This window comes from Podarcis liolepis (genome assembly GCF_965112155.1).
Source record: "Podarcis liolepis genome assembly, chromosome: 10".
Classification (NCBI taxonomy): Eukaryota; Metazoa; Chordata; class Lepidosauria; order Squamata; family Lacertidae; genus Podarcis; species Podarcis liolepis.
The window spans coordinates 27,837,608-27,865,283 of record NC_139562.1 but is presented as its reverse complement, the minus strand read 5'-3'; the positions used below and the strand labels follow the sequence as shown (position 1 = coordinate 27,865,283).

The window sequence follows — 27,676 nt, the reverse complement described above, 5'->3', positions numbered from 1 at the left end:
GATTTCTACCTTCTTAATCTTCGGAGCCATTCCACTAGTAATCCAGATTTGATCAATTCTGGTCCAGGTCATCTTTGCTTGGGAGAAAAAGGTTCCCTCTCTTTCAAGAGGGTTCCTTGTTCTCCAAATGTCTATTAAGTCCATGTTTTCAGTCATTTCAAAAAAAGTCTTCGGGAGTCTCCCTTCTTTAGTAAGTATCAGTCTTTGTGTCTTGTCCATGTTTGTAGAAACTACACCATTCATATCTCCCATGATTATCATATTATATTCCAAGTAGTCCGTCAGGGTTTCATGAATTTTTTTGAAGAATTCTGCTTTACCTTCATTTGGTGCGTAAATCCCAATTATCAAAAATTTTTCTCCTTGTGCTTGAATCTCCACCGCTAAATATCTTCCTTCTTCATCTTTAAAAATCATTTTTGGGGCCCACTTCTCTTTTACATAAATCACAACTCCTCTTTTTTTCACTTTGTCAGACGAGATAAATTCTTGTCCCAATTTTTTATTCATAAGCAGTCTCCTGTGGGCTCTGGTTATGTGAGTTTCCTGTAAACAAATCACGTCCAATTGTTCTCTATACAAAATATGGAATACTTGTCGTCTCTTCAAAGGCATGTTCATCCCATTACAATTCCAGCTAAGGAATTGCAGGGCCATCTTGTTATTTTTCTGGTATTCCTCCAACTGCTCCCAATTGTTGTTCCTCCTCTGTTGGTGGTGGAAGGTTCTGTCCAAATGAAAGGTTCAAGATGTCTATTACGCTCCTTTGTTCAGCAATTGGGTCTACAGTTCCTTTCTGTAGATCTTCTTGATTTTTATGCAGGAAACTGTCTTTATCCTGTGTCGTCTTTATTTTCACCTTCTTGCTCCTGTAATCAAAAGACAGTCCCTGTGGAAATTCCCACCTAAAACGAATGTTATTCTTCTTGAGCAGGTAGACCAAGTCCTTATAAGAAGCTCTCAAGTCCAGAATATGTTTAGGGATATCTTTAAAGATCTGTATCGGTGAATTCCCAATTTGTAAGGCCTTTTCAAAGTGCAGTCTTAATATTTTGTCTCTTTCCTCCTTCGATCTCAAGGTAATCAAGCAGTCTCTCGGTACCTTTCTATTCTGTCTTCTGCCCAGTCTGAATGCCGTTGTGATTTTGATTTCGTCTTCCTCTAAGTCTTCCCAGGCATCAGCAAACTCCTTCATTAAAAAGTCCGTAAGATTGTCTCCTTCATCCTCTGGAATTGATCGTAATTTCAGATTCTTTTCTTTTCTTTGTAATTCCCACAATGCCAGAGTTGCATCGTGGTCATAGACCTTCCTGGCAATCGGTTCTAATTTTTCCTGAGTCTCTCCAGCAATAGTTCTGGCTTCCTCCGCAATTTGACGTGTGGCAGAGTTTTCTTGCGTAAGCTTATTTATAGATTCTGTATTCAAATCAAGTCTTGCTGACAAGTCTGTCAATTTCTGTGAGTTCTCTGTCAATTTCTTAGTGTTCTCTGCCGTTTGCTTTGTTAAATTCTCCAGAGATTGATTTATCTTAAGAAGGGCTTGCGATACTGCATCCATGGAGTCTGCTGTACCTCTTTCTTGTCCTGTTGTCACTGTCGAAGTTATTCCTGAGATCGAGCCTCTTTTCTTATGTTGCTGTAGCTGTTGTTGATATTGCCTTGTCTTGGCTCTCGTGCTTATCTCTTCTGCTGGGCCACTCATATCCCAAGGTCAATTCCCACAGGAGCCTTCTCCTAAAGGAAAATTCCACTGTCCCAAAGCGTAGCAACTTTTAGTTTACCCTCTAGAGGGAGCAAAGCAGAATGTCCGCAAACCGAAATAAAGAGTATTAAAAAGCAAATTTATCAGGAGGCTTCTATATGTATATTGCAACACTTTCCCAGTAGATAGAGTCCCAGCCTTCCCTGATATAATGTATCCGCAAAGTCCCAAAACTTTGTAACAAATAAACAATGAAGCTTCCACTTTGTTACTTTCACAGGAATCTGAAGTCAGTTCAGTGTTCCTTTGTTTTGCAAGCAGTTCGTACCAGGTTGGAGGCTGCAGAAGGTTTCCTTTTCCATTAAATTAGTCATGCAGCTTATAAGGTCACCTTTTCCTCCCCTCTGCCCTGCAAGCTGGAGGGGATAGTCAAAGTCCAAATGTCGGGTTCAAACAGTTAAAAACAATTTTCCCTCGCGGATGCAGCTTAGTAACTTTCGTTGCTTTGTTTGTCATGCAGTCGGGGGAAGGCAGACTTCCTTAATTTTTGCCTTTCCCGTTTTCAGCCTAGTTTTAGGTAATTTTAGCACGAATAGAGGTACAGTCTTACTCACGGGTCTTTTTTGTCCAGATTATTTAGGAAGGGAATCGGCGCTCTCCACTAATGGCGACGCGGCTTCACTCTGCGGGCTGGGTAGCGATTCTCAGCACCGCGCTCCCCCGTTGTCGTTCCGGAGCCTTTAAAAAGGCTCTTTCTGCGGTAAAGAGGGGGCGCTTCGGGTGCCCACCGAATCTCCTTGTTCACAGGATCCGTTCCTGTGATTTTAGGGGTCCCCCGCTTGCCGAAGCAGGTCAGACCCGAACTCGCAGAGCCGTCCTCTCTCCGGAGCTCGGAGAGAGAGCAGCCATTAGCGCTGGCGCCGAACCGGAAGTCTACAGTGAGTTGTCATTCCTATTGCCCTCCGTTAGACTATTACCACTTCAGTTTGTAGACAGTGCGGAGGTAGCATGTAATCCTACAACAGTGATAAACAACAACAACAACAATTTTGCTATACAAATGTTGTTTATACGGTACATGATATACTTTAATTTTGGGGTGACAACAGAACTCTGAAAGCAACAATTAGGTGCAAGAGGCTAATTTAGAGGCAGTGTGCAATATATCTCATATGTTTCATTCTTTATCCGTTGCAGCAGCAGACAGCTTTAGGCAGTTAGGGTTTCGTTATCTAATCCATCACTGATCAGCCTGGATAAACCCTGTTTGGCCAGTACTGATCTTGTTAGTGGGGTGGTATAAAGCTGCTTGAGCTGGGATTGGAGCAAATCGGATCATGGCTGCTATATGAATCCAGGACTTATTTCTTGCAGCCAGGGATGAAGGGGGAAAGAAATAGCTGCAGCATATTGACTGACCATTGAAAGTGGTTTCTTTCAAGCTGTGTTAAATGGCAGATTACGCTGAGGAGGTTTGGGTGAAGTCATAGAGAGTCATCCACATGTAATCCTAATGCTGTTTTCTTCCCAAGGGATAGTGGAAGTGCTGCTCTGGTATTCTATCCATGCACAATCTAGTTTTGCATTGTCACTTCACTAACTCTGTATATGCACATAGGTGCAGGTAGGTTGATTGATATGAATGCATGGGTAAGGCAGCATGGTTTGCAAAACGATTTTGGTGCACATGTACAAATTGCTGTGTTCAAAGCAGTGTTCTTGCATGCCAAACCAACCAGAGACAGGGAGCCACAGAAGGACTGTGCAGTCTTCAGGATTGTTGCCATCTTATAATATTCTCAGCACTCTGGGGGCCTGCTGTGCTGAAATACAGTCGTACCTTGGGTTACAGACGCTTCAGGTTACAGACACTTAAGGTTATAGACGCTTCAGGTTACAGACTCCGCTAGCCCAAAAATAGTACCTCGGGTTAAGAACTTTGCTTCAGGATTAGAACAGAAATTGCGTGGTGGCGGCGCGGCGGCAGCGGGAGGCCCCATTAGCTAAAGTGGTACCTTAGGTTAAGAACAGTTTCAGGTTAAGAACGGACCTCTGGAACGAATTAAGTTTTTAACCCGAGGTACCACTGTACACATATGCATATGTGCTTATATCACCCCCCCACCCCATTCTGGAGAAGCACTTTCTTTTAAAAATGTATTTGTTTATTTATGCAGCCAATTGTATACTATCCTTTATCCAAAGACTACAGGGCATTTTACAGCATAATAAACAACATAAAATGCATGCTTAACAATATCCATGAAATGTAAAAGTTGAAAACATTTATATTGGTACAGTTTCTAACAAGCATGATCATCAAATTCTTCCTAAATTATTTAAGTCACTAATACCCTCATCCGGAAGCCTGCTGCAGGAGGCGCGTCTTCAACTGTTCCCTGAAAGAAAAGAATGATGTGGCCAAGTACTTATCCACTGGGGAGAGAGTTCCACACATATGAAATCACCACTGAACGTATCATTCCAAGAGTGTGTGCACTAAGCACTGATCCTGCACCTAGCATCTCCTGCATATGAGGTCTGCAAAGGTTTTGTGGGTTCCCTGTATTTTCTGTTCATATTGGAATGTATGAATTTGCCATTTGTACTTAGTTCCATTTACAATACACCATTGGCTGCATTTTTGGTTTCTTACTGCAGCTTGCTGCTGTGCCTTGCTACCTGCTGTGCCGCATGGGAACTGATCAGTTCAATGCTTAAAAAAACAAACAAACAAAATACCCTCTCTTTTACTGCCCTCCTTTTCTAACTTCCTCATAAGTCTCAAAAGCTTTTCAAAGAATTGCTTGTGTGAAGAAGGGCTTGTTCTTGATTAAAAAGAAAATGAGAAACTGGAGTTCTTTTCATAGTTTGTGCACTGCTCCCAATTCAAAGCACAATTGTTGATTAAATGGCACTGGTTACGAAGGGAAAGAGTTTTGGGCCTTCCCATGTCCAGTATTATGAGTGGTACCAGAATCACCTAAACTTAAGGATACACTACAGCCCTGGACACAGAGTTACAGGGCCTACTGCCTGTATTCCCCCCAGTTGTGTTGCTGCTATTCGTGACTCCTGATAACTAAGAGTATTGTGCAGCAGACTTTGTCTAGTATACCTCAAGGCATACTTAGTGGTGACTGGTGTGTCCTAGCTTTTTTCCTTTCAGATAATGGAGGATGCATTGCCTAGAGTCTGTGGACCCAGGCCTAGTGAGGGGAAAAGGAAAATGGGCCCGAAGGGACAATAAAGGTGGCCGGTAGGCAGCAGTTAGGCTGGGGTTGAGAGATGTTGGAGAGCAAGAACCTGATTGGTTCCTTCCCCATATGTGCACTGTAGCCTAATCAAATTGTCAAATTGATGTTTGATTGTACTACAGGAAGACTAGTGAAGTGGGACATAGTGTTACATGATGCCTTTTTACAGAATATATCTGCCCTCTTTGAATTCGCTTGCCTCTTGTCTCTATAGTTTAGTTTTCACATGATGATGATACAATAAAAAAATGGAATATTTTGCCTCTGTAGTGAGGAGATCCCTTACATTAGTGAAATGATGAATCTGTATGTGGCATGGACCTGAAATCTTTATTATTACGCAACACTGTGTTTATTGCACCATGAAGAACAACCTGCCTGTTATATGCATTTTTATTCTCTCTGTGAAGTGTATGGTGATAACCACTGCTTTCAGTATTTAATCTCCAGTGCTTGAATAAAATGTTTGCTGAGCAAACCGTTTTGTTATTTTTCACAAAAATGTTTTCATTTTCTGTTTTCTGAAGACTGTATATCTGCTTTCTGTTCAATATATGAGTTGGCTATCCTGAGGCTCGATAAAACCAGGGCTGCATTTATACTAAGGTTACCAAACGTCCCCATTTCCCGGGGAGAGTCCTTGGATTTACAAATCTTTTTTTTTAAAATATATATTATATTTTTATTAGTTTTCAAATACAAATTTATAGATTCCATACATCTTAATTACATCTTACTTCTCTTTTTTGACTTCCCTCAATTTGTCTGCCATTCCTTCCTATTGTTACTTTTTACACATTTCTGCCCTTTTAACCCTTTCCCCTCACAGAGCTTCCTTAAAGCTTACAAACGTAATTTTATTATCACTCAGTTTTTGCATATATTGGATAAACTTTTCCCAATCTTCTGTAAATCTTTGATCTCGTCGATTCCGGATCGTTCCTGTCATTCTGTCCAGTTCTGCATAATCCATCATTTTAGTTCTCCATTCTTCTATCGTAGGTAATTCCTCCTGTTTCCATTTCTGGGCCATCAGTATTCTTGCTGCTGTCACTGCATATAAAAATAACTTCTTTTCTTTCTTATTTATCTCATTACCTGTAATGCCTAGTAAAAATGCTTCTGGTTTCTTAACAAATGTATATTTCAACATTTTCTTCAATTCATTATTGGATTTACAAACCAGGCCCCATACAAAATCCACTGAAGCTGAAAAGTGTCCCCCAATTCATTGAAAAATATCTGGTAACCTTAATTTATACTCCATAGAGAGAGAAAACACTCAATTTGTACCAAGGGTATTAAAATGTGCAGGCATAAGACACTGTATAAATTAACCATGTTTGCATAATCTAAACCCACTCCTTGGTAGTGAAAAGTCAAAATACTTCGGCTTTCTGGCAAGTATTGAGAAAATAAGAAAAGTGAAGGGTACACAGCTTGAGGAAGAGGAGGTCAAAGAAAATGAGGTGGTGTTGGGCAAGTGCCTTATAATAGAAATGATACCACATTGAGAACAAGGAAGCTACACTTAATTACCTGTGGGACAAAAGAAGTTATGTGTTGTAAAGCAGCCTAATTAATAGGCAATCTTAGTTGATCAGTCTGTTATTTAACTGATAAAATGTAAATACGTTTGCATCTTACAGAAACCCTAGTATCTGTGCCTTTTGAGATATTGAAGGAAGGCAGTCACTGTTTGAAGGAAAGACTATCTTTTAATATTTTTTCACTCCATATTACAGTAATAAGAACCTAGGAGAGATTAAAAAACATAGAATCCAAGTATATATGACTATAACTTATAGCCTCACTGATTAGTTTGTCCTCAACAATGATTCTGAATCAACTAAATCTTTAACTGATACTGCTTTAATGCACAAACTTTCAGGTTTAAAATGAACCATCCACTATTTGGTTTTACTATGATGGTTTTTCTTTTTTTAAAAGAAGATAGTGCCCGTTTCCTTATGAGCATTTTGCTAGAATGCAGCAACTTGCCTGTTTTCTTATCATTCTTCTGTAAGTTCTGTCTTCTGCCTTTTGTTAAGTTCTACAGTGGCGTAGTGTGGGGGGAGCCACAGGGGTGGTTGCCCTTGTCGCAAAATTGTTAGGTGCACAAAATTTCAACACTGGTGTTGCGTTAATACAGCTGCGCTCTTCTGTTGCTGGGCTCCATTGAAAATGGCTTCTCCATGTGAACCAGATGTGATCTTTTGAGTGATGTGGATGCAATTAGGCAGTTGAATGTTCATGCGTACTCCATGCATGCGTTTCCCTCCCTGCTTCCCCCCACCGCATGGCCCCGGGCTCTGGCAATCCATGCTATGCCACTGATGTTCTGTACTCACAAAGTCTCTCTCTCAAAAAAAATACTTGTTCACATCTCCATTTTGTCTTGAGAGAACAGCCTGAGTGATCTATGGGTTTGAATTCAGACTTCATTCACTGCTCTTTCCCCCATCACCAGTAATTGAAGCTGTGCTCAGGACTTTCATATAACCATGCATCTCCTCCACAATTATCAGCCGCAATATAATCACTGGTATAGTTGCTGATAATGGTGGAGTTGCAGAAGTCTGAAAGCAATAATAATGCTAAGAGCTGGACAAATTATAAGTGTAGTGTTGTTGTTTTTGTCTATTCCTGTTTGTCAAAGTGTTTGTGCTTTTGTCTAGTTGATTAAAAAAGTTATCAGGAGCCGCCTGACTTGTGACGGGCTGATAAGTAGGTATTTGTGATGAATCTGGCAATCTTAAGTCTTGCTTATTCAGATACTAGATTATTACACCTTATGTGCATGCATAATGGTCTCCTTTGAGTGATTACATCTAAGGGGTAAGAAGAGCATCCAGTAATGAAGTGAGTGGGCCAATTAGAGGCAACTAGTTCCACTTCGCTGGAGCGTTTTTTTGAGAGCTCCATTTTATAGTTGCATTGAAGTGACTCTGAAGTGCAGTTGTCACAAGACAATGCCACTGCCCAAGGATTAGAACTTTAGTGGTACCTCGGGTTAAGTACTTAATTTGTTCCGGAGGTCTGTTCTTAACCTGAAACTGTTCTTAACCTGAAGGACCACTTTAGCTAATGGGGCCTCCTGCTGCTGCCGTGCCGCCGGAGCATGATTTCTGTTCTCATCCTGAAGCAAATTTCTTAACCTGAGGCACTATTTCTGGGTTAGCGGAGTCTGTAACCTGAAGCGTATGTAACCTGAAGCGTCTGTAGCCCGAGGTACCACTGTACTTTGTTGCATTCTGAGATTTAACACATTCTCTTCTCCTTTTCTATTTTTAGTACACTCACTTCTAAATTCAAGGCAGCGCACAGTTGCTGTTGAAGACATTTGAGTTTTTGTTTTTCTTGGTGTTTTAGATTCAAGTTACGTTATTTGAGAGCAAGACAACTAAACTTTTCTGTGTGTATGTGGATGACCTGTCCCCCACACAGCCCTTTTCTCATTTTAAATGTAGGGAGAGGCCTTTATACTCTAAATTTCTATCTGTGCAGCTAAATATTGATATGCAGCTGCATCAGAAGTTTCCACAGGCCTTTACCTGACAGTTGCCTATATTTCATGGTGCTTGTTCTCATTTTGAAATCTATCCAGACCTTTAGGGACCACTCACATTAGGATGTGGTGCTTGTGTAATGGGTTTTTTTTTGGGGGGGGGGAGGAGGATTGTGACAAATGCCTCTATCCTTAGATCATTTGAATAGTGTATTGGCCTAAGAATTGGGCATACGCGTTTTTAATAGCTGTAATATTAGGATATCTCCAGTGGTGCATATAGCATTTACAACTTTGGTGTCTTCATTGGGGAAGATTTATATCAGCTTTGATATTGCTATTTATGTTAATCTGGTTGTTAGAAACTATTTTCATACCTAGCCTGATGGGGGAGCACATTTTTTTAAAAAAATATTTTTACTTGGGTGTCGTGTACATAATAGAACTTGTACCATTCTAATCATTTGAGCACTTTCTGGTTGTTTGTTGATATTTTCCCTCTTGGTGCAATTAATGTATTGCACAAGACGTATCTGAGAAGTATCTTCTGGGGATGGTAATTAAAAGCCTAGTGGATTTACCCCCCCTCCCTTTCCCCATTATGGCTGTGTCAGGTTTTTCCTATGGTGCTTGTCTGGAGCATAACAAAACTGCTATTTAGTGCTGTGCTGTAAAAAGCAGAAAAAGAGCAGTTGGGATGGGACCCACTTGCTTTCTTTTCAGTATATGCTCAGGTTCCTTTCTGTGTTACAACAGAAGTGGACTAAATAAGTGCCCTTATGTAATGTCCCTCTGTAACATCAACAAATATATCTTTCCCTGGAGGCTTTTCAGGTCCTGAGATCTGAACTCAGCTGAAACTCTTCCTGCAAGTCAGAGATGCAAAGGCTTTTTTAGGGGTTTGCTTATTTTAGGAGGCATTTGCAGATACATAGAATAATTACTACCATCAGGGATTATGCCCAGAAGTGCTGACCCAACAAGGTCTCACTTAGGTTTTATTTAGTATCATGTGGGATAGTCGGAGACTGTAACTATGATGGCAGGCGTATCATTTGGTGTCTGTGGTTGTGGTTAGGGGGTGGGTGGGGCTTCTCTGCATTTAGCCCTTCCTACTTCTGATGGAAGCACTGAAAGTGTATCTTAGCTTGTAGCTTTTAAATATTTCCCTCTTCAGTCAGATACGATGTAGTCAGGAGCAGAATATGCAAACATTTTCTGTGTGTGCGGTTTCTCTCTCTCTCTCTTCTCTCTTTTCTCTCTTCTCACATAAAGAAAATTGTTACTGTGTCTGGGGTAGGAGGATATCTGCTTTTGAAAAAAGTTCTGCGTTCTTATTTGTGTGTTCCACGCAAAACGATTGGTACAGACTGAAGAAGCAAGATGCGTAACTTCTGTTAATGTTTTGCCTCACATTAATTTTTCAGGGGGGTAGGGAAATCTTGACATGGCATAATGCTGCGACTACTTCTGAGTCTTCCGAACCAGGAAGTGGCTTTTTGTATCGACTTATAAGTCTGAAAGAGTTCTGCAAAGCAAACTAATGTAGTATTTCCTGTGGTTTGTTTCTTCCCTTATGAAAACTGTTGTTTCAGGATCATACAGGGAATTATGAATGAAATTGCTGAATTGTGTTCTGTATGAGGAACAGTTTTTAAAATGATGACTTAGATCACTAAGCAGATGCCATCCTCTTAAACAGTAGTTTTGAACGGACTTTCCCCCTTCGTAGTTTACAGATAATTTCTAACCCTGACTGGGCCAGCAGCATGATGGAATGGTGTAGCCATAGCTTCATCCACAGCACTTTAGTTTATGCCAGCTGTGGGTAGGCTAAACCCTGCTCTGTGCTATGCTGTCCGGGGAGCTAGTGTAGCAGTTGGTTCCAGATCAGCCCCAGTGCCACCAAATGATGTTTATGGAGCTGACTCCAGTGGATCCCAGGCTGGCTGAGCCTCTTCCTGCCCCTTAGATGTCTCATTTTGGAAGCTCCTGCAGCCAACTGGAACCCATGCTGGACATTCGGCTTCCGAAAATTGTTCAAAAACCAGAACACTCATTTCTGAGTTTCGATTGTTCGGGAGACGATTTGTTCGGGAACCAAGGCATTTGAGATCCAAGGTATGACTCTACGTATTTTTGGCCTTGATTCAGTTAGATCTCCATTAGAGGAAGGAGGAAATGTAAATAAGAACTCAAATAGGTGGGCTTTATAGATAGCTTTGGGACACATGGTGGAACCAGAGACCATGCATTAATATCTGTAGTGTGTCTTCAATTTTTGTCATTCAGTTGCAAAACTACTATGTTGTTATTACTTTAAAAGATAAAGCTGATCTTTTATTTTATTTTTCTGATAGAGAACTTTTTGTTCTCAATGACAGCATTGAATCTCTGAGCTAAATTGGCTAACCTGTTATGGATTTTTCAAAGCCCCTGTCACGTTCCGTATAACTACCAGTTATATGGTTGAAAGCTAGGAAGGAGGAGAAAGGGGCTGCTCTGGATCCTTCTTTTATACCACCCAGCTGTAGCTGTCTTGACCCTACCATCTGTGGTCTAGAAAGTATAAGAGACCCTCAGTGCATCCACTGTACTGAGCGAGCTGTGTATTTGGGAAAGCCAAGGCTTGCATGCATACTGACAGGCACCATGAGCTGTCCATTGACCTGCCTCAGCCTGGTGTGCTAATGGTGCTGTGAGAATGTTGTGCATGTAGGTGTTGCATTTAACTCTGTTTTCAGTCCTTGTGCACCTTGCCCTCTGTCTGCACTAAGAAGGTACTAGATTATGTTTAAAGTATTTGAGGCTCATAGGTGTACTGTATTTGGGGGAACAGAAGCAATCATATTATTTCTGCTGTGTGGCTAAAACAGAAGAACCACCAACTTTTGAACAAGTTGCATGGGCTTAAGCACCCCAACTGGATTTTTTTTTACAAACCCCTGTTATGTTCCTTTTTTGTTCTCATGACTGATAGGCAGAGTTGCATGTATGTCTTTCTGTTATTTGTTTGGGCATCACCTCATTTTCCTTCCCCCTTTTCCTAACTCTGAGACTGGGTTTAAATCATAGCAGAAACTACTCTGTCACATTGCACTGTCTATTATAGCTGGTATGATACAAAGCACTGGTTATTCAGCATCTCCAGTAAAACTCAGCATACAGCAGAGTGTTCCCGTCTTGCTACTGTTAGTTCACCACTGCTGATGTTAACAACTTAAAGAGCCTTGGGTGACTATAGGTTGTTAGTGATATTTTAAACAGCCTGCTCTTTAACTTCAAGGGAAATTGCCTGGCTTGATAGGGTATTTGAAATGCAGTCCTAAGTTAGAAAGTTTGATATTGATAATGCAAATGACAATGGTGTAGCACTGGTGCATAGGGCATTTTCAGAAATCTTGCTAATATCTACTTTCTTTTACAGAGGTTTTCACATTCCATTGTTTGGGAGAAGGCAGAAGAAGTGTCTCTAGATATTTTGTGTCAGGCATGTCCAAAGTCCATTTTGGGGGCCTAAACAACTTTGGTCGGCCCTCACACATATTCACTTCATAAAATCTGTCCCTCTTTGAAAAAAGTTTGGGCACCCCTGTTTTATGAGCTTCTTACTTTGAATTCTTGTTCTTCACTGGTCATAGGGGCATCTAACTTGGTGATTATGTAGACATTACATTTGAAAGTGGGTTAACTCTTACGGTCTCTTCATGCATTACAATGAAATGACTGCAGACTCTTTGATTGAGATAGTACCTCATGCTGTTCCATGTCTCAATGCTGAGTAATTTTTTGTTTTTGTTTTTAAAAAAATCCACTTGGTATTTACTGAATAAGTACTATTTGCTCTGGTTCAGTATAACTTAAGAATGCAAATGTTGCATTCTTAAGAATGCAAATGTTGCATATATTGGCTTCGTAGGGTCCCATACCTCTTTGTAAACAGAGGCTATTTGCTTTCTCTACACATTTCAAAAACAACAGAGTCTTATAGAATATGTTTATAATTTGCTCTCACTGTACCCTGTATAGAAAAGAAAGCATTTGTCTTTTCCATAGTTGTTTTGCTCACCTTTGAATGCTAAACCTCTGACCTTGCTGTGGATGTTGGTTTCCCTTCCCCCTTACAGAGCCTATCTGTAGTGCTGTCACTGCTGGCATGCATGTGCTGTCCTTGAAAAAGCAGATTGGATTTATTAAAATCATTGCCAGTTGCTATGGCAGCCATTGTCACTGTGGGCTAATGGGAAAAGGCAATTACTGCCATGCATCCGAGGAGATTTCTGAGACAGGAGAGATTGAGTATCCTCAGATGATTAGCTGTGTGATTGACAGACTGACAGTCATAGAGAGCAAGGGTTTGTGTGCACATGTATGTGTTAATGTAAGTGGCTGGACATGTCATCTTCTCATAAGGTTTGGCCCATATTGTAATATTTTTCCATTCGTGGGTAAATCCCTTTGGAAGATTCACTGCCATCTCTTTTAAGGTGTGGTGCCAGTCATTTCAAGCTTGGTTTTTCTTTTAACCTACAGATAATTTGTTCAACTGATGTGCCTCTAGATTGTAATTGGAAACTTACTCTTAAAAATAGAAACTTTCTGTGTTAAACTTATTATTTTGCCTGTCTTCCAATTCTTGCTATTCCTAATTCTCCTCTCTGAGCTGCTGTTCTATTTAAAGCAAGATGTGGATGTTGATAAATGTTTATTCCTATTATCTTACTGTGGAAATAATAGGTTGTGAGAACTGAGGTTAGCACAATATATTTTGGGCATTTGAACAGGCCGCTAATAACAGTTTTCTCTTATATGTATACAGGCTTTGGCATCATGTCTTATTACTCTGTGTATAAAGCACGTTGCTCTTTCAGTCGAGATCAACATTCTTTGGTTGTCTGATGAGGGAGATTCCATAGTTTGCTTTTTGATGATCAAACAAAAACAGAAGAAGCAGATATAAGGCTAATAGAAAACATCCACAGAAGCCCATGTAAATAAACACTGCTGTAAATGATTCAAGAAATAACTCTTGCAACCTAGTGTTTATTTATTGAATTTATATACTGCCCTTATGCCTAGGGATCCTTGGATCTTGCCTGTTTTCACACACTATTACCACTTCCTTTAGAATTCTATCTGTGATATTTTATCTGCACAATCAGGAACCAAAAAGTTGTCTTCAAAAATGTGGCTTTTGAGCTGTCTGGCTCCAAAACAGCAACTATACATTCCGTTCTGGCGACTATAGCTCTGGTTTAAGAAGCCATTTGGCGTCTAGCTTATATATCTGAGTTTCTAGCACTGAATGAATTACAATATTAAAACATAATATTAAAAGCAGTTTAAAACAAGCACATTTGTTCCCTAAGTGATTTTATGAAATAGTTTAGCCTTTGGTGATTAAAGTGGCATAGAAATCCTGTTTGTTTAACTAACTAACTAACTAACTAACTAACTAACTAACTAACTAACTAACTAACTGTTGAGTCTAATGTAATTAATGCTGCTTAGCAAAAGAAAGCGACAATGATTCACACATCCTGCCTGTGAATAGATACTACTGGCAGCTTTCTTATGTTGGTAACTTTCTTGTTATAGAATCCAGATCAGCCTGGTTAGGCAATGAGGCCTTCATTAGAGGCTTTCTGAGATGAGTCTGGTGATGACTGACTATAAGGCCTCATTTATGAATGTGCTTTCTCTGATATCATTTTGGCACCAGGAGACTAACTTTTTTTATTCTCCTTGAATTTTTAAGAGTTTCAGTGCTGACATTTGCTTTGTCTCTATCTGTCCTCCTCCTGTTCTGCCTTGGTTGTTTTCAGATTGTTCTTTTTCACTTTTTTAGTTAAATCAACTGACAGCTTTTTAAAATTTAGTTCCTGGAAATCTATTGAAAGATACAGTACATATTTAGCATATACACATTTAAGTGGCTCATTCTAAGGTTTCAAACAATCCATTTCCTGTTGGGTTTTTTTAAAAGTCTGTTCAGTTTTTCATCTTTACTCTCTTCCTGCCCACCCAATCCACTGTATGAATTTAAGAATTTCCTCAGGATGTGTTTGCTGAAAGAGAGACAGAGGAAATACAGTACCTGGAGTTGGTATGGAAGCTCACTTCTACAGGTTTTGCTTTACAAGGACTTCTTAGTGTTTACAAAATGAAACCCAGAGTCCTTTTTTAATGAACTGCAACATCAAGCCTTTCAGGCCTTGGGCAAATCCTTGTTTTGCCTTTTCAGCACTTAGGAAGGCTATGAAGATGAAGAATAGGCATTTTAACTTAGTTTTTCTTCATCTGTACCTTCAGCAGCAGTTCTCTCTTACACACATTACATATTTGACAGAAATTAGGGAAGTTTTCTGTATGTGTATGACATGCACAAGAATGTGTAGAAAAGTGATTTCTTGTATCCTGATAGGTAGAAATAGGAAAGTGTAGGTTACTGGCTCACGTTTGGTGTTACTTTGGTTTTATATATTCATCAATGAATCATTACGTTGAATTGTCACTGTGGGTGTGAAGAATTTCAGGCTAGCAGATATATGGGCTGCCAGCAGTGATTCAGAACATAGGGCAAAGTGTTGTATTTTCCATTCTGTTACCTATGCTGTTGTCCATGCATATGCCTGCCTTATCTAAAAGGACATAGTTATGGGGTGTTCAGGTAGTGTGTTAAGCTTACTAAAGTTGTTAACTAGGCTGGATAAATAAGGATGGCTTTGTGAAGACCTCCGGCTTATTTTTATGACATTAGTGGGTGGAGGAGAGAGAGTGGAATGGATCATATATTGGAGCTGGTGTTTACAGCCACATATTTCTATCTCACCGTCATTGGATTTAAAAAATGGTCTCTTCAGAGCCACAGTAGAATTGGATGAGTCATTCAAGCAACCAGAAGGCAGGATTCACACAGTAGCTGCATACATTTGAACTGAAATCAGCTGAATAAGGAAGGTGAAAGTAACTATCTGAATTTGGGATGCCATTATAGGCTAGACAGAATTTCCAATATATGAAACGTTGGTTTGTAATAAAAGAGATTTTGAAGATCTGTTCATGTTTATTTTGGGTGTGTCAGGGAAATGAATGTTTCCATACACTCTAGGATATTTGAATGTCCAAAACTTACTATTGCAAGCATTAACAATCAACTACAGTTATGGCTAGTTCACAAAAACAGAAGTGTTAAACCTGTGTCTAAAGATAGCAGGTGAGTAATCACGTGGTTGAATACTTCCCTGGTTGCCTGTTCCTTGCTGTCTTTTTGGCAGACTTGTTTCCTTATGTCTTTATTGTTAAGCTATGTTTTTATTGCTACCAGCTTTTATCTGCTGTTTTCTGTTTATGCTTTTGTTACCCAGTTACTTTTGTTTTGTGTTTGTAGGTAAGCCCCTTGGAAACATTTTTATTGAAGGGTAGCATAGAAATTTTAAAATAAGGAGAAGCCTTACCAAAGGTTCTTTCTAATAAGCCACTTTTCTTTGTGAAGAGATTTTTTTTAAAAAAAAAAGATGGACGAGTAATAAACTGTTGTAACATGCTTTGGAACATGTCTCATGTGAGGAATTAAGAAGTATGTTCGAGCAATGTAAAGGAAACTGCTGTGTTTGTTAGAAGTCTAGAATAACTTCTTGCCCTGTGCATATGCCACCCCAAAAGTATGTTTCAAAGCTGAATGCTTGGGGAGGGAGAGTAACACCAGGCAAGCTTGTTTTCTCAAAATATGGTCCTGTTAAGAATGGCTGAGGTGTGGTGAAACAAAAACAGACATCTTAATGGTATTTCGGGTTTCTGTATCTGGCCATAGATTGTCCTGGGGTAAATAATGTTAGTTAATGTTGGATTCTGGCTTGCCTTAGCAGTACCTGTAAGAGAATTGGGGCATGTGAATTATTCACTAATCAGCTTGCTGTTCATATTAAGTTTCTGCTGTGGCTTTGGGGCATTTTGCCAGACCATGGCATGATTGATTTCATTGGTTCCTTTGAGAATAGTATTTTGTGTGCCTTGAAAATGGGGGAAGGTAGCCTGCTGTTGGCCAGTTTGAGTGCAAGGACTACTTTTCTTTCCACCAATTGCTCCTAGCTCACATTTTTTTGCAAATTCTTCTTAACACAAAGCAAAAATTCAGGGGGGGTTGTGTTTGCTTTTAGGCTATCTTAACATTCTCCTCCTTTAGATCCTAGTCTTCTTTGAACATCTAATGAAGTGATAGTCCATAATATCCAAAGTAACCTGAAAAAATGATTTTAGTTATTGGATAGTAGAAATGGAGGAGGGTGCCTTTCCTTTCCCAGAATACGACACTTATTCCAGTTGCATCACAAGAGATACCTCCCTGTAAACTATTTCATTTTGAATTCTGCTTGCTTATTTGTGTATGATACTGGTGCAGTGATGATTAAACTGCCGTCTGACAACTATTACAAATGAAAAAGAGGGAAATCCTTATCAGAACAAACAATGGCAGATACTAATTTGAGACTTGGCTTGCTCTGCTGTCAAGTGCATCTGTATTGGCTCAGCTCATAGAAGGGCAAAGCAATTGATTCAGGCCAGAGTTGACTGGCAAACAACTCAGTGAAATAGAGCATGCACAAACTTAGCAGTATGTATCTATTACTAACCACACCTCTAGCCTTTTCCTTCAATATGTGATGCAGTTGCACTGGAGCCCTTTCAAATTGTTTGCCACATCATATGATCGGTTTCTGAAAGAGCACTCAGATCACAATAGTAGTCTATACTACAAGACAGTTTAAGGGTCTCAGTATTAGGTAGTGCAGGTAAAATGTTGATGATTGTGTTTAGATTTTGCAGAACTCTTCATGCAGGAATGGGCTTGGAATAACTGCTGCCACTTGGATTCACATTAGTTAGGAATTTAATGACCAGCAACTAGGAACATGTGTAGTCTAGTGAACTGATCAGTATTTGAAGCAGGGAGTTGTAGTTTCTTCCCAGTTTAAATATACTGAGTTGCCTTCTGTAATGTCTACATCACTTTGGCTGTAATTTAAGAAAACGTCACCTAGAAGACTTGAAATATCTCCCTGCTTCATGTAAAAGAGTCTGACATCCAGGGCTATGCTCATTTGAGAGAGGGAGTTTGGTTGTTGTTTTTTGCTATTATGTTATATATTTTGTGTTTTTATGTTGTAAACCACCCTGTGATCTTCAGATGAAGGGTGGTATATAAATTTAATAAATAATAAAATAATAATTTAATACAGAATGGCTGACCCCATTTATCTGTTCAACTTCTGCATTTCTAAAAGGCTTGTAAAAATTATTTGGGATTCCTAGGGCATGGGGCCAGCTAGAGAAAGTGGAAACTTCAAGTCATACCTAATGTGCAGTGAAATGGAATGGAATGAGACATGCTTGGAATATGACACCTATATTGTTAAAGTGTATTTGGCCACTATCCATTTGTAAATACTTCGTGAATATTTTTGGAAGATAGATCAAACCTGAACTAAAAAAACAACAGTCTCAACCATAATCATTCGTTTCAAACAAAAACTTTAACTGTTTAACCAAATCTGAACCATTACTTGAAAGTTTTTGTTGAATCCATACTGAACAGCAAGTGCCAATGCCTAGCTACTGTTTAAAAATAAGGGTTGCTGTGAGAGCTATCTCCTTCTGAAATGCCCATGCAATTGAATTATTGAATTAATTACTATTATTATTAAAAATCTCCACCTACTTTTAAGGAGAGTTCAAGGCATCTAACAAGTCAAAACACCAAAAGAGTACCGGTATTTCAAATATAAAACAATCCCTGGTTAAACCCAATCATATAAATCTAAAACCAGAGTATTGATTTTGACAACCAGCCATGCAACTTATTTTAAAGTATTGGGGCATGTGCAAATCAGTGTGGTTGTTTTCCTGTGTAAATGAGTCCAAACCTTACATGAATTAATTGAGGCTACTGACTTGGAACACCTTTTAAGGTGTAACTGCACCCAAATCACAACTGAGTGGAATAATTGAATGATTTGAGTCCCTTAAATACTAGTGAAAGTAAAATGTGTCAGGCTTTGCAGGGAGAAGCTGTGAAGAAACGTAGAGGTCATTTCTGTGTGCAGAAAAGCTTGTGGTTACTTAACATGGGTGTTACTTCAATAAGAATGTGACTCTTGTGTTTGCGATGATAATGTATTCAAAAGTACTTGTATAACCATGAGTCCCTTCATAGTAAGGTTTAATTCAAGCATGAGTGGGAGCACACACTTTGTGGATGGAGCACCGTCAGAAATGGACTTGGAATAGAGTGAGCATTGCTCATAGCATTATTCAGCAACCTGTAAGAACCCTGATGCAGGGAGCCGATGTGTCCCTATGAGCTTATGAGAGAATCAGTGTGGAAGATTTTTTTTTTTTTAACTTCTACTATTAAAATAAATCATATATGTGTCAGTGACTGAATTAACATCTTAAGCTTCTAGTCTTATCAAAGAAGATTGCTTCCTCCATAAGAGGATTTCCCTATAAATCCTCACATACTTCAGCAGCTAAATCTGATTTCTGTAATGTTCAGAGCTATGTCTGGTTGTGATGTATTTTTTAAAACATATTTTCAAGGACACAGACGGAAGTGGAAGAAAGTACCAATTTGTCTCTGAAAACCCATGGAGAATTGGCAACATCCATTCTTGCTAAATTTCCCTGGTTGGTGACTTGGCAGCGAACTCCCAAGTGTCAGTGGCTTTAACTGATGAAAATGGTCGTTTTCTTTTGGGTTCATCCGACCCTGCCACTGATTAACCATGGAAGTATAGCAGAGAGTGAGATCCTAGTTGAGGTCATGGCTGCTGTTGACAATCCAGTCTTCACTGCTGAGAACTTCCTTCCGTTTTATTTTGTCCCTTTGCCTTGATCATGTTGTCATATTTCCAGCATAAAGGGGGTATGAGATGCAATCTGAATACACATAGAATCATAGAATTGTAGGGTTGGAAGGCACCATGAGGATAATTCAGTCCAACCCCCTGCAATGCAGGAATATTTTTGTCCAATGTGGGGCTCGAACCCACAGCCCTGAGATTAAGAGTCTCATGCTCTACCAACTGGGCTACATGATTTGTATTTGGTTGGCTTCTTAGAGAATGAAGGTAATTTGCAGCATAAGGAAGATCAACAAATAGTGTATTAGAGAAGGGTTTTTTTCCTCCTACAATATGAGGAAGCAGGGTATTGTGTATATCAGCCTTTGCCAACCTGGTGTTCTCTACATGTTTTGGACTACAAATTGCAGTGGCTGGCATGGCTGTGTTACCTGGGGCTGATGGAAGTTGTCCAGAACATCTGGAGCACACCTAGTTGGTGAAAACCGATATATGCACAATATGGCATATGGTAACTGTGATTCAACCTCAGAATCGGACAACTGAATTGTGCTCTATGTGGTGCTTCCACTGGATTGGGTTTCAGCTGGCACAGAATGCTATGCAGCCCCTGAATGCAGACTTATTACACCTGTGCTTAGGGAACTACATTGGCTGCCAATCACTATTAGGCCATGTTCAAGGTCTTGTTAACTTATAAAGCCTTGAACAGCTCGAGACCTGAAGGACCAGCTGCCCCTATATAGACCTATAAGATCACAGATCATCTGGGAAAATTCTACTGGACTCTGTGGTGCTGCACTCTGCAGAATATCCTCAGGTGGTAACTCCAATACTGGCATTTTCCTCTATTGCCTCTGCACTGTGGACTGCACTTCCCCCTCCGAATATTTTTTTAGAAGGCAAACTGCTAGGAATAAAAGATCTAATAAACTCCTATTTTGTAAAGGTACATGGTGGTCATGCCTATTGGTTATGGATTTTTTTTTTTGGGGGGGGGAGAGAGTTTCCGGCAAAATCCAGGCAATGACACAACAACACATTGAGATTTGCATTTCTGGTGGCAACAAGGACTTGAAGTAAAGAACAAATTTGACATCCTTTGGTAGTAGTCCACCTAACAATTTCTCTAGTTTGGTGAGCCATAAAAGGAGACTACTAAGTTAGTCTTGGTGGAACCCATACATTGAGAATGGCAGGAGGACAGAAGAAAGTGGACAAGTTTATGTTGGTTTGGTATGACTTTATTAGTATGACTGGGGATTATTACAGGGCACAGTCATCTCAATATGCTCTGATCTGAAACTCTTGAAAATATAATGCTCAACCCCCAGGTCCAGCAAAGAAACATGAATAAATTCTTGACTACCTGAAACAGAGAAATACATTTATATCTTCATAGTATGATTACTCTGGTTGTACATAAGCTTCTGCCCAATAGTGTAGGCTCCTTTTTTGTACCTTGTTTGTTTATAGTTAAAATGGATAAAATAAATAAATTACTGATTTGCCTTGGCTGGCAGCTTCATCTTCCAGCAGGTTGAATAAGAGACTAAGGGGTAAACTCTGTTAGTGACTTGATGCTCACTAACAGAGAAGAACTGAGGGACCTTGGTTGGATGTTACCGTATTATCCTGAGATTCAAATTTGAGCCTTTCAGACACACGTAGGACTTTAGGAAAGCTGAATCCAACAAGTTTTTAAAAATACTGCTGGATAGATAACTACATTCTGGAGCTTGAACTTGTCCCTTCTAGACTGAAGAACTGTGCTGTCTGTGTGAGTGGAAGAAACAAACAAGTTGAAAGAAAGTTCAGCTCTCTAGAGCTTTGAATCAAACTCTTGGCCATGCTTACAAAGAACTCTTAACAACCAATAAAGATTTAATGCTTGGGTGTTGCCCAGCATTTTGGTTGGCTGCTATTGCCATGATGCGTTCTGGCTGCTCCATTTGGGTGTAGTTTCTGCTGCAGATGTCTCTAAATCTAATTTAAGAGTGTCTGTGTGCACATAAGTTAATGTGCACATGTGCATTTCATCCGAGAGACTAGTCTCCCCTCTCCAGTGAGCATGAAGTATTCCAAGATGAAGTACGCCACTGTGAACATGGAAGGCTTCAAAGACCAAAACAGTTACGTTTTTGATGTAGGGAAATATTGCTTATCTGGAGTCAGTCTTGAGGTGTGCCTGAACTTTTAATTTGCATCTTCTTTTTATCTTTAATAATAATTTTTGAAAGATGCTATAGTTCCCATGCTGTACTGATGCTCTTTTCACTAGAAGAAAGTAACCTAACTGTATACTGGATTGACATTTGCTTTTTCCTCTTATTTTATCATCTCACAACAGTCCTTCTGGACTGAGGGTCATCGAAAGTGACTTGAGCAGTACAGGGTGTGGTTTTCTTTCACAGACTCCTTTGTTTAGAAGTGCAAGGAAAGCTTTCCAGGAGGGAGTGGAGTAGGCCAGGCATAGTGGTTTTAAAAGAATTAGTGGCTTTTGGGAAGGGACTGAAAGCATTTTGGTTTTAACTGATTCCAGATGTTGCTGCTGGAACACAAAGCCTGCCAGTGTGTCTAGGGTGGCGCTTACTGAGTGGGCCTCCTGAGCGTTTCCTGTACGGCCCACAATCAAACAAACCTAATCAAAGCCAGCCGTTGCTGCTGGAACTCTCATGAAGCCTTCCTCCTTTTTCCGGTGTTCAAAGATATTCATTTCTTTAGGGTGTTTTACTCTAGTTCTTTACCATATTTTGGAGGGGGGGAGGTCTTCCCTTACTATAACCCATTGATAAGACTGCTATTTAGCCGAAAAGCACTGGTCGGTATTACAGTTAAAATTCAGTTTGTGCACATTGTATGGAAGAGGAATTAAGTCTGCAAAATGAAACTGATAAGCATTTTAGATATTTTCCTGCCATATGGGAGCAGCTTCCATGTGGCTGAGGGAATGTTAAAATCAGGGCTGGCTAACTCCCCCCCCCTTTTTTTTTTGCTTGAAAGCTGCATTCATGGTTTACCAATCCTCCAGACACTGCATGCTCATATGGCCAAAATTCTCATGCACATTTCACATGCACACAAGACACACAGGCACAACCCCACCACCACCACCAAGGTGATCCATGCAGAAGAGAGGGGTTAGCTCTCCTCTCTGCTCATAAGATGATCCATCAGATAACCTAGGCAGCATATGATTCTCATCCCAGTACCGTGTTTTTGTGTTCGCCTTCAAAATTGGTGGAGTCTTGGGGACCAGAAAAAAATACAGATGAAGCCCAAGAACTACAAGTTAGCCACTCTTAGTTGAAATTGTCTAACTGTAGGACCGGACCCAGCCATGTGGGTCTTCCTGTCACTTTCTTGACTCTGCATTGTCTACCACAGTGCAGTGTAGCTGCAGAGCAATGCACTGAGAATATTAGCGATGACTCCAGAATTAGGAAGGCTTTGGCAAGTTATGTTCCAAGACGGCTTTTGTGCGGTCAGGTGGTTGTATTAGTGTTAGATCAAGAGAGCACTGTGTGGCCTTGTTAGCAAATCCATGTAAATCATAGTTAGGCTTAACTATGGTTTAAAGGTGAATACACAGCATACTGGTGTATGGGGAGAATATTGCAGTCACTTTGCTTCTTTGCTGCTCCTATGGCAGGCATAGGCAAACTCGGCGCTCCAGATGTTTTGGGACTACAACTCCCATGATCCCTAGCTAACAAGACCAGTGGTCAGGGATGATGGGAATTGTAGTCCCAAAACATCTGGAGGGCCGAGTTTGCCTATGCCTGTCCTACGGCTACTGTGCTGCTGGGAGCTCAGCCATGATTTTTCTTAGTGAGATATCTGAAGCTGGGCTTGTGGTTTGTCACCCTCCAAATAGACTGTGGGTGGTAAGTCAAGAATAAACATTGTTTACTTCTCATGGTTTGTTTGGACGAGTCATGAGCCTGGGTTTGGCTGCAGCACTAAGCTAAACCATGGCTTAGCTTCTGGTAGTGCTGCAGCAGCAGGCATGGGGCGGGGGACACAGTGGTTGCAATATTCTCCCCATGCACCAGCACACTGCACACTCACATTTAAACCATAGTTAAGATGACTGGTGGTTTAATCAGTTAAATATCTTCTTCATTTGTGGGTTTTCCTAATATGGAAAGAGAGTTGTGGAAAAAATATATTAAAAATTAGAAAGTGTGCCACACAACTCATAGTAAAGGGTGCAGATACGTAATCCACTAAGCAATTTAAACTTTCAGGTTGTGGGCAATTTTTTGTGCGCCTGGTAACCTGCCAGTTGACAGTGTAAAGAAATGACAGAATGTCTGAAATGAAATAGCCATGTTTCAAGCCAGAAATCTATAGTATGGGCTACAGGCCATAAACTATCCCCCTTTCCCAATTTTTGTAGTATTTTCCCAGATGATAAAAATAAATAAATCTGGCTTTTCTGTTTATCTTATTGACCTCTCTTACTAGCTAGGTATGTCTGACATGTTTTGCCAGGGTAAACTGATCCACATTACTGTAATTCTGATATGAGCAGAAAGCTAATTTTGCTCATCTCTTTGCTATCTCATTATAAAGAAAAAATCACAGACCTGGTACTCTAGTATGTAAATTGAAAATACATCTAGTTGTCTCTTACCATTTTAATATGCTTTTTCTACCTTCTATATCCTTGACCTCTTTTTAGCTTCAGTTGATGCTTTATCCAGTACTTGAAAGTCTTGGAATCAAGCTATTTAATTGTATTGCAGCTTGTATATTCAGCTATTGAATTTGTTTTAGTTTTTAGCAGGAGGGGCATCCATATGATTGATTTGGAATCCTAAAACACAGTGTGGCCTGTCTTATAAAGAAAATTAACACAAATCCTTCTACTTTGGTACTGGATTGGGAATATATTGATGTGTTGTGTGCACTATATTTTCCTAGGCTGGGAACACATCAGTTCTATACAACAGATGAAAGTTTAACCAGTATAGATACAGCTGCTCTAAAGAAGCCCGTTTAAAATTGCCACCAAATGTGTGCTTTGTAGCAAAATACCTTATTTTCATGGCAATCTTCAGAAAAACTGGGAAGAAATGTCCCGGTTTCCTGAAGCTGGAGTGCGGGGGCAGGAGAAGTGTGTGTGAGAGTTCTCTCTGTATATTTATACAAAACCATGCTGAGAAATGGGTGTGGACAGGAGCTAGGAGGTGGTCACACTGATTCTTTTGCATGTTGTTCATCTGATCCAGAAAAGGATGTCATGAGGTTGTTGATTTAGATTTATTTACTTGGAAACATATTTCATTGTTTTTTAAGATTCCATACTCAAAAGTGTCTAAATTTAGCTCTGTTACTGTTTAGAAGAATAACTTTCAAGGAGACTGAGAAGCCTTGTATACTGCTCTTTGGGCTCCCCCCCCTTTCCCCTGAAGGGAGGAGCTGGGGTTGTCATGGAGATTAGAACTTTGTGCAATAGCGCATAGTTTAGAATTCCAGGAAGGAAGAGGGAGTGATGTCATCAGATCCCTGTTCACTACTGGTTTGTTTGCCTGAAATAAAGCAAGTTCAGTTAGTCATGGAGGAAATTGCATATATTTCTGAAAAGTAACAATTGTATCCTGAAGCAATATTGTATGAATATTGTGAACAGAGAATATAAGCTCGCTTCCTTCTTTTTGAGACAGAGGCTGGGAACTGCGGCATGGAGGCTTTTCAGCGCCCTCTTTCTGCTGCAGCCTTGTATCCCGTGATATAATCCCTTGGAGGTTTGGAGCCTTAGGAAGCAGCACCCAGTGAAGTGCAAGGGGCAGCCAGCCCAGCAAAAAAGCAGCTGCAGTCCTCTCCCGATCCTTGCCATTTTTAAAGAAATGTCCTTTGGAAGAACATTTTATCATGCAATTGCACTTCAGAGGCCTCTCCCAGAATTCTCTGAGAGGAAGCAAAGCTTTTTCCACCAAAATTAATGGTGTTGGATACATGAGTCTGCTTTCTCTAAAGAGCTGAAGAAAATGGACATGACAAGGCCTGGGACTCTTCCAATGGAACTTTAGCACTTATTGTCTCTTTTACGAATAAAAATGTACATTCCAAAAACCAAAAAAAGCCATGCTGCTGAGCAAGTGAGATAGTAGCTGGAATGTAATTTACAAAGTACTTACTTAGTGGAGCTCTAATTTGACTAGGTAGTTTAAGTTTACCCTGTGGAGATGGCATCCATTGCGATTTGGTGGGCATCAATGCCTTTGGAGCCGCCCTGTTTCAGTTTATAGATTCTAGAGGTAATGTTTGTTCAATGCTGATGAACAGGCATAGGCCCATTATCCCTAGCTAGCAGGACCAGTGCTCAGGGATGATGGGAGTTGTAGTTCCAAAACATCTGGAGGGCTGAGTTTGCCTATGCCTGCTGATGAATGTCAGTGGTTGGGCGAGTTAACATATTAAATATCAGGCAAGGGATAAATTGTTGTATGCTAATACTATTCAGGACACTATTTATCCTTCTCACCAAATGCCCACCCAGCAGAAACCTATGCTTTAAAGTATTTCAGGATATTCTTGATATTTGCCAAACTATCCTGTGAAAAGGGTTTCACTATTGTAGAGTAATGACGGAGTGTGTCTCACTATTTACTTCTGCGTGTACATGGCCCACAAATAATATTAAACTGCTAAAGAATTGTGTCAACTGGGCCTCTGGGGATTGGATGGACAATAAAATGAATGTAATCATTAAGATACAATCTTCTTGTTTGTTTTGTTACGAAAAGGGCATCTAAAAAACCTGAGTCAAGTTGATTTACAAAACATTAAAAACAAAACACTATCCAAACAACAATTTCCCATAATAATACTGAAACCATCTTGCCCCATAAATTAAGCTGAGTAATCACTGGCAACAGAAACAATTAACAAAATGCCCATAAAATGTTCCATCAAAAAATCTGGGAGCAGAGGAAGGTCTTACCCCATAACTGAAAACATAGCAATGCAAACCTCACTGGGAAGAGTATTCCATAAATGGGGCCCACTGTTTCCTGTCTCGTCACTATGCTCTGAAACTTTTTTGGAATAATTACTCAGAGGAGGGCCCCAGGTGCTGATTTTAGGGTATTTATAGGTTCATGACAAGCTTTGAAGTCTCTCAGCCCCACTCACCTCACAGAGTGTTTGTTGTGGGGGAGGAAGGGAAAAGAGAATGTTAGCCGCTTTGAGACTCCTTAAAAGGGAGTGAAAGGCGGGATATCAAATCCAAACTCTTCTTCTTCTTCTTCTTCTTCTTCTTCTTCTTCTTCTTCGGTCAGGTATTAGGGTCCTGAGGAATGTTAAGCTCATTAGTTTAAATGTAGCACTTAGAATTGGGCCTAGAAACACATAGACAGCCAGAATGGGTGCCATGTAGTCAGATTGTCTGATTGCCATTATCAATCTGGCTGTTGCATTCTGCATTGGCTGCACTTTCTGAACCATCTTCAAAGGCAGCAATCTAGCCAGGAGGTCATCAGACTCCTAAAACTAGGTTATCCCTGTCCGCATAGAGCAGGGGTGAAAAACCTCTATCCCCAAAGCTACTGTAATTTAGTTGGAATCTTGGTAACTACAAAATGGTGACTGCAGTTTAATGGCATGCTCACATCTTCAGCTGAACAGATATATAATGAAGGAGAGTATGTTGCCACAATATAAAAAGTAACTGAAATGGATTGATTAAGAAAAGGAAAATAAAGCAAAGACCCAGTGGGACAGACTCTGGTCGCCTTTTAATTATATAAAACAGAACTCGATGTAGAACAGTGTGAAGCTTTTCACTAAGCATAGTGAATTTATGAGCATAGGTTTATGCTGTATCTTTCATGACATTTTATATAATTTAATATTGTTGTATATTAAGAGTAAGATTTTAGCGAATGTTGAAAAACCGTGTGGGAATGATTAGTGCAGTCAATGTAAAATCTTGCATGTAGCAAACTTTAAATCTCTGTGCCCTTGTTTCTCTCCCTTTTATATAGAAGAGATCAAATAAATAGAAATGCCCTTTAGCAGTAAAGAAAACAACTAAATATCCCATGGCAGTCTGATTTCATTCTAACTGAATTCCTCTGTAAATGGCTGCTTGTATGCTTGTAACAGCGGTTGAAATACAATTCAGCTTTGGCAGAAGTGAGCCAGGAGGGAATTGAAGTTAACTGTGGCATTGTCTTGCTAGGCTGTGTGATTGTTGTTGGAAGGCAACCTGTTTCTGCTGTTCGCTGTGTGTGGTGTGTTTCTTTGCCCCTGAAGAGCAAGGAGAATTACATGTTCAAATGGTTAATGTTGCCATTTCCTCTGCTTTCCCTCTGTGAAAGTTTCCTTGAGGATATGC

General features: G+C 40.0%; 1 protein-coding gene across 23 annotated transcripts in view; it reads left to right on the top strand.

The window, feature by feature from the left end:
• Nucleotides 1-27,676, top strand: part of RBFOX2 (RNA binding fox-1 homolog 2) — a gene marked incomplete at its 5' end in the record, with an annotated part of 176,762 nt that overhangs the window by 9,979 nt on the left and 139,107 nt on the right. Inside the window, one exon of one of the 23 annotated variants that reach the window (XM_083462202.1) lies at nt 12,725-12,848. The exons of the other annotated variants lie outside the window; for them this stretch is intronic. Within the exon in view, the coding sequence (XP_083318328.1) occupies nt 12,777-12,848 (72 nt within the window). Of the gene's footprint in view, nt 1-12,724; nt 12,849-27,676 lie in introns of those variants that run through there. 23 annotated transcript variants of the gene reach the window in all.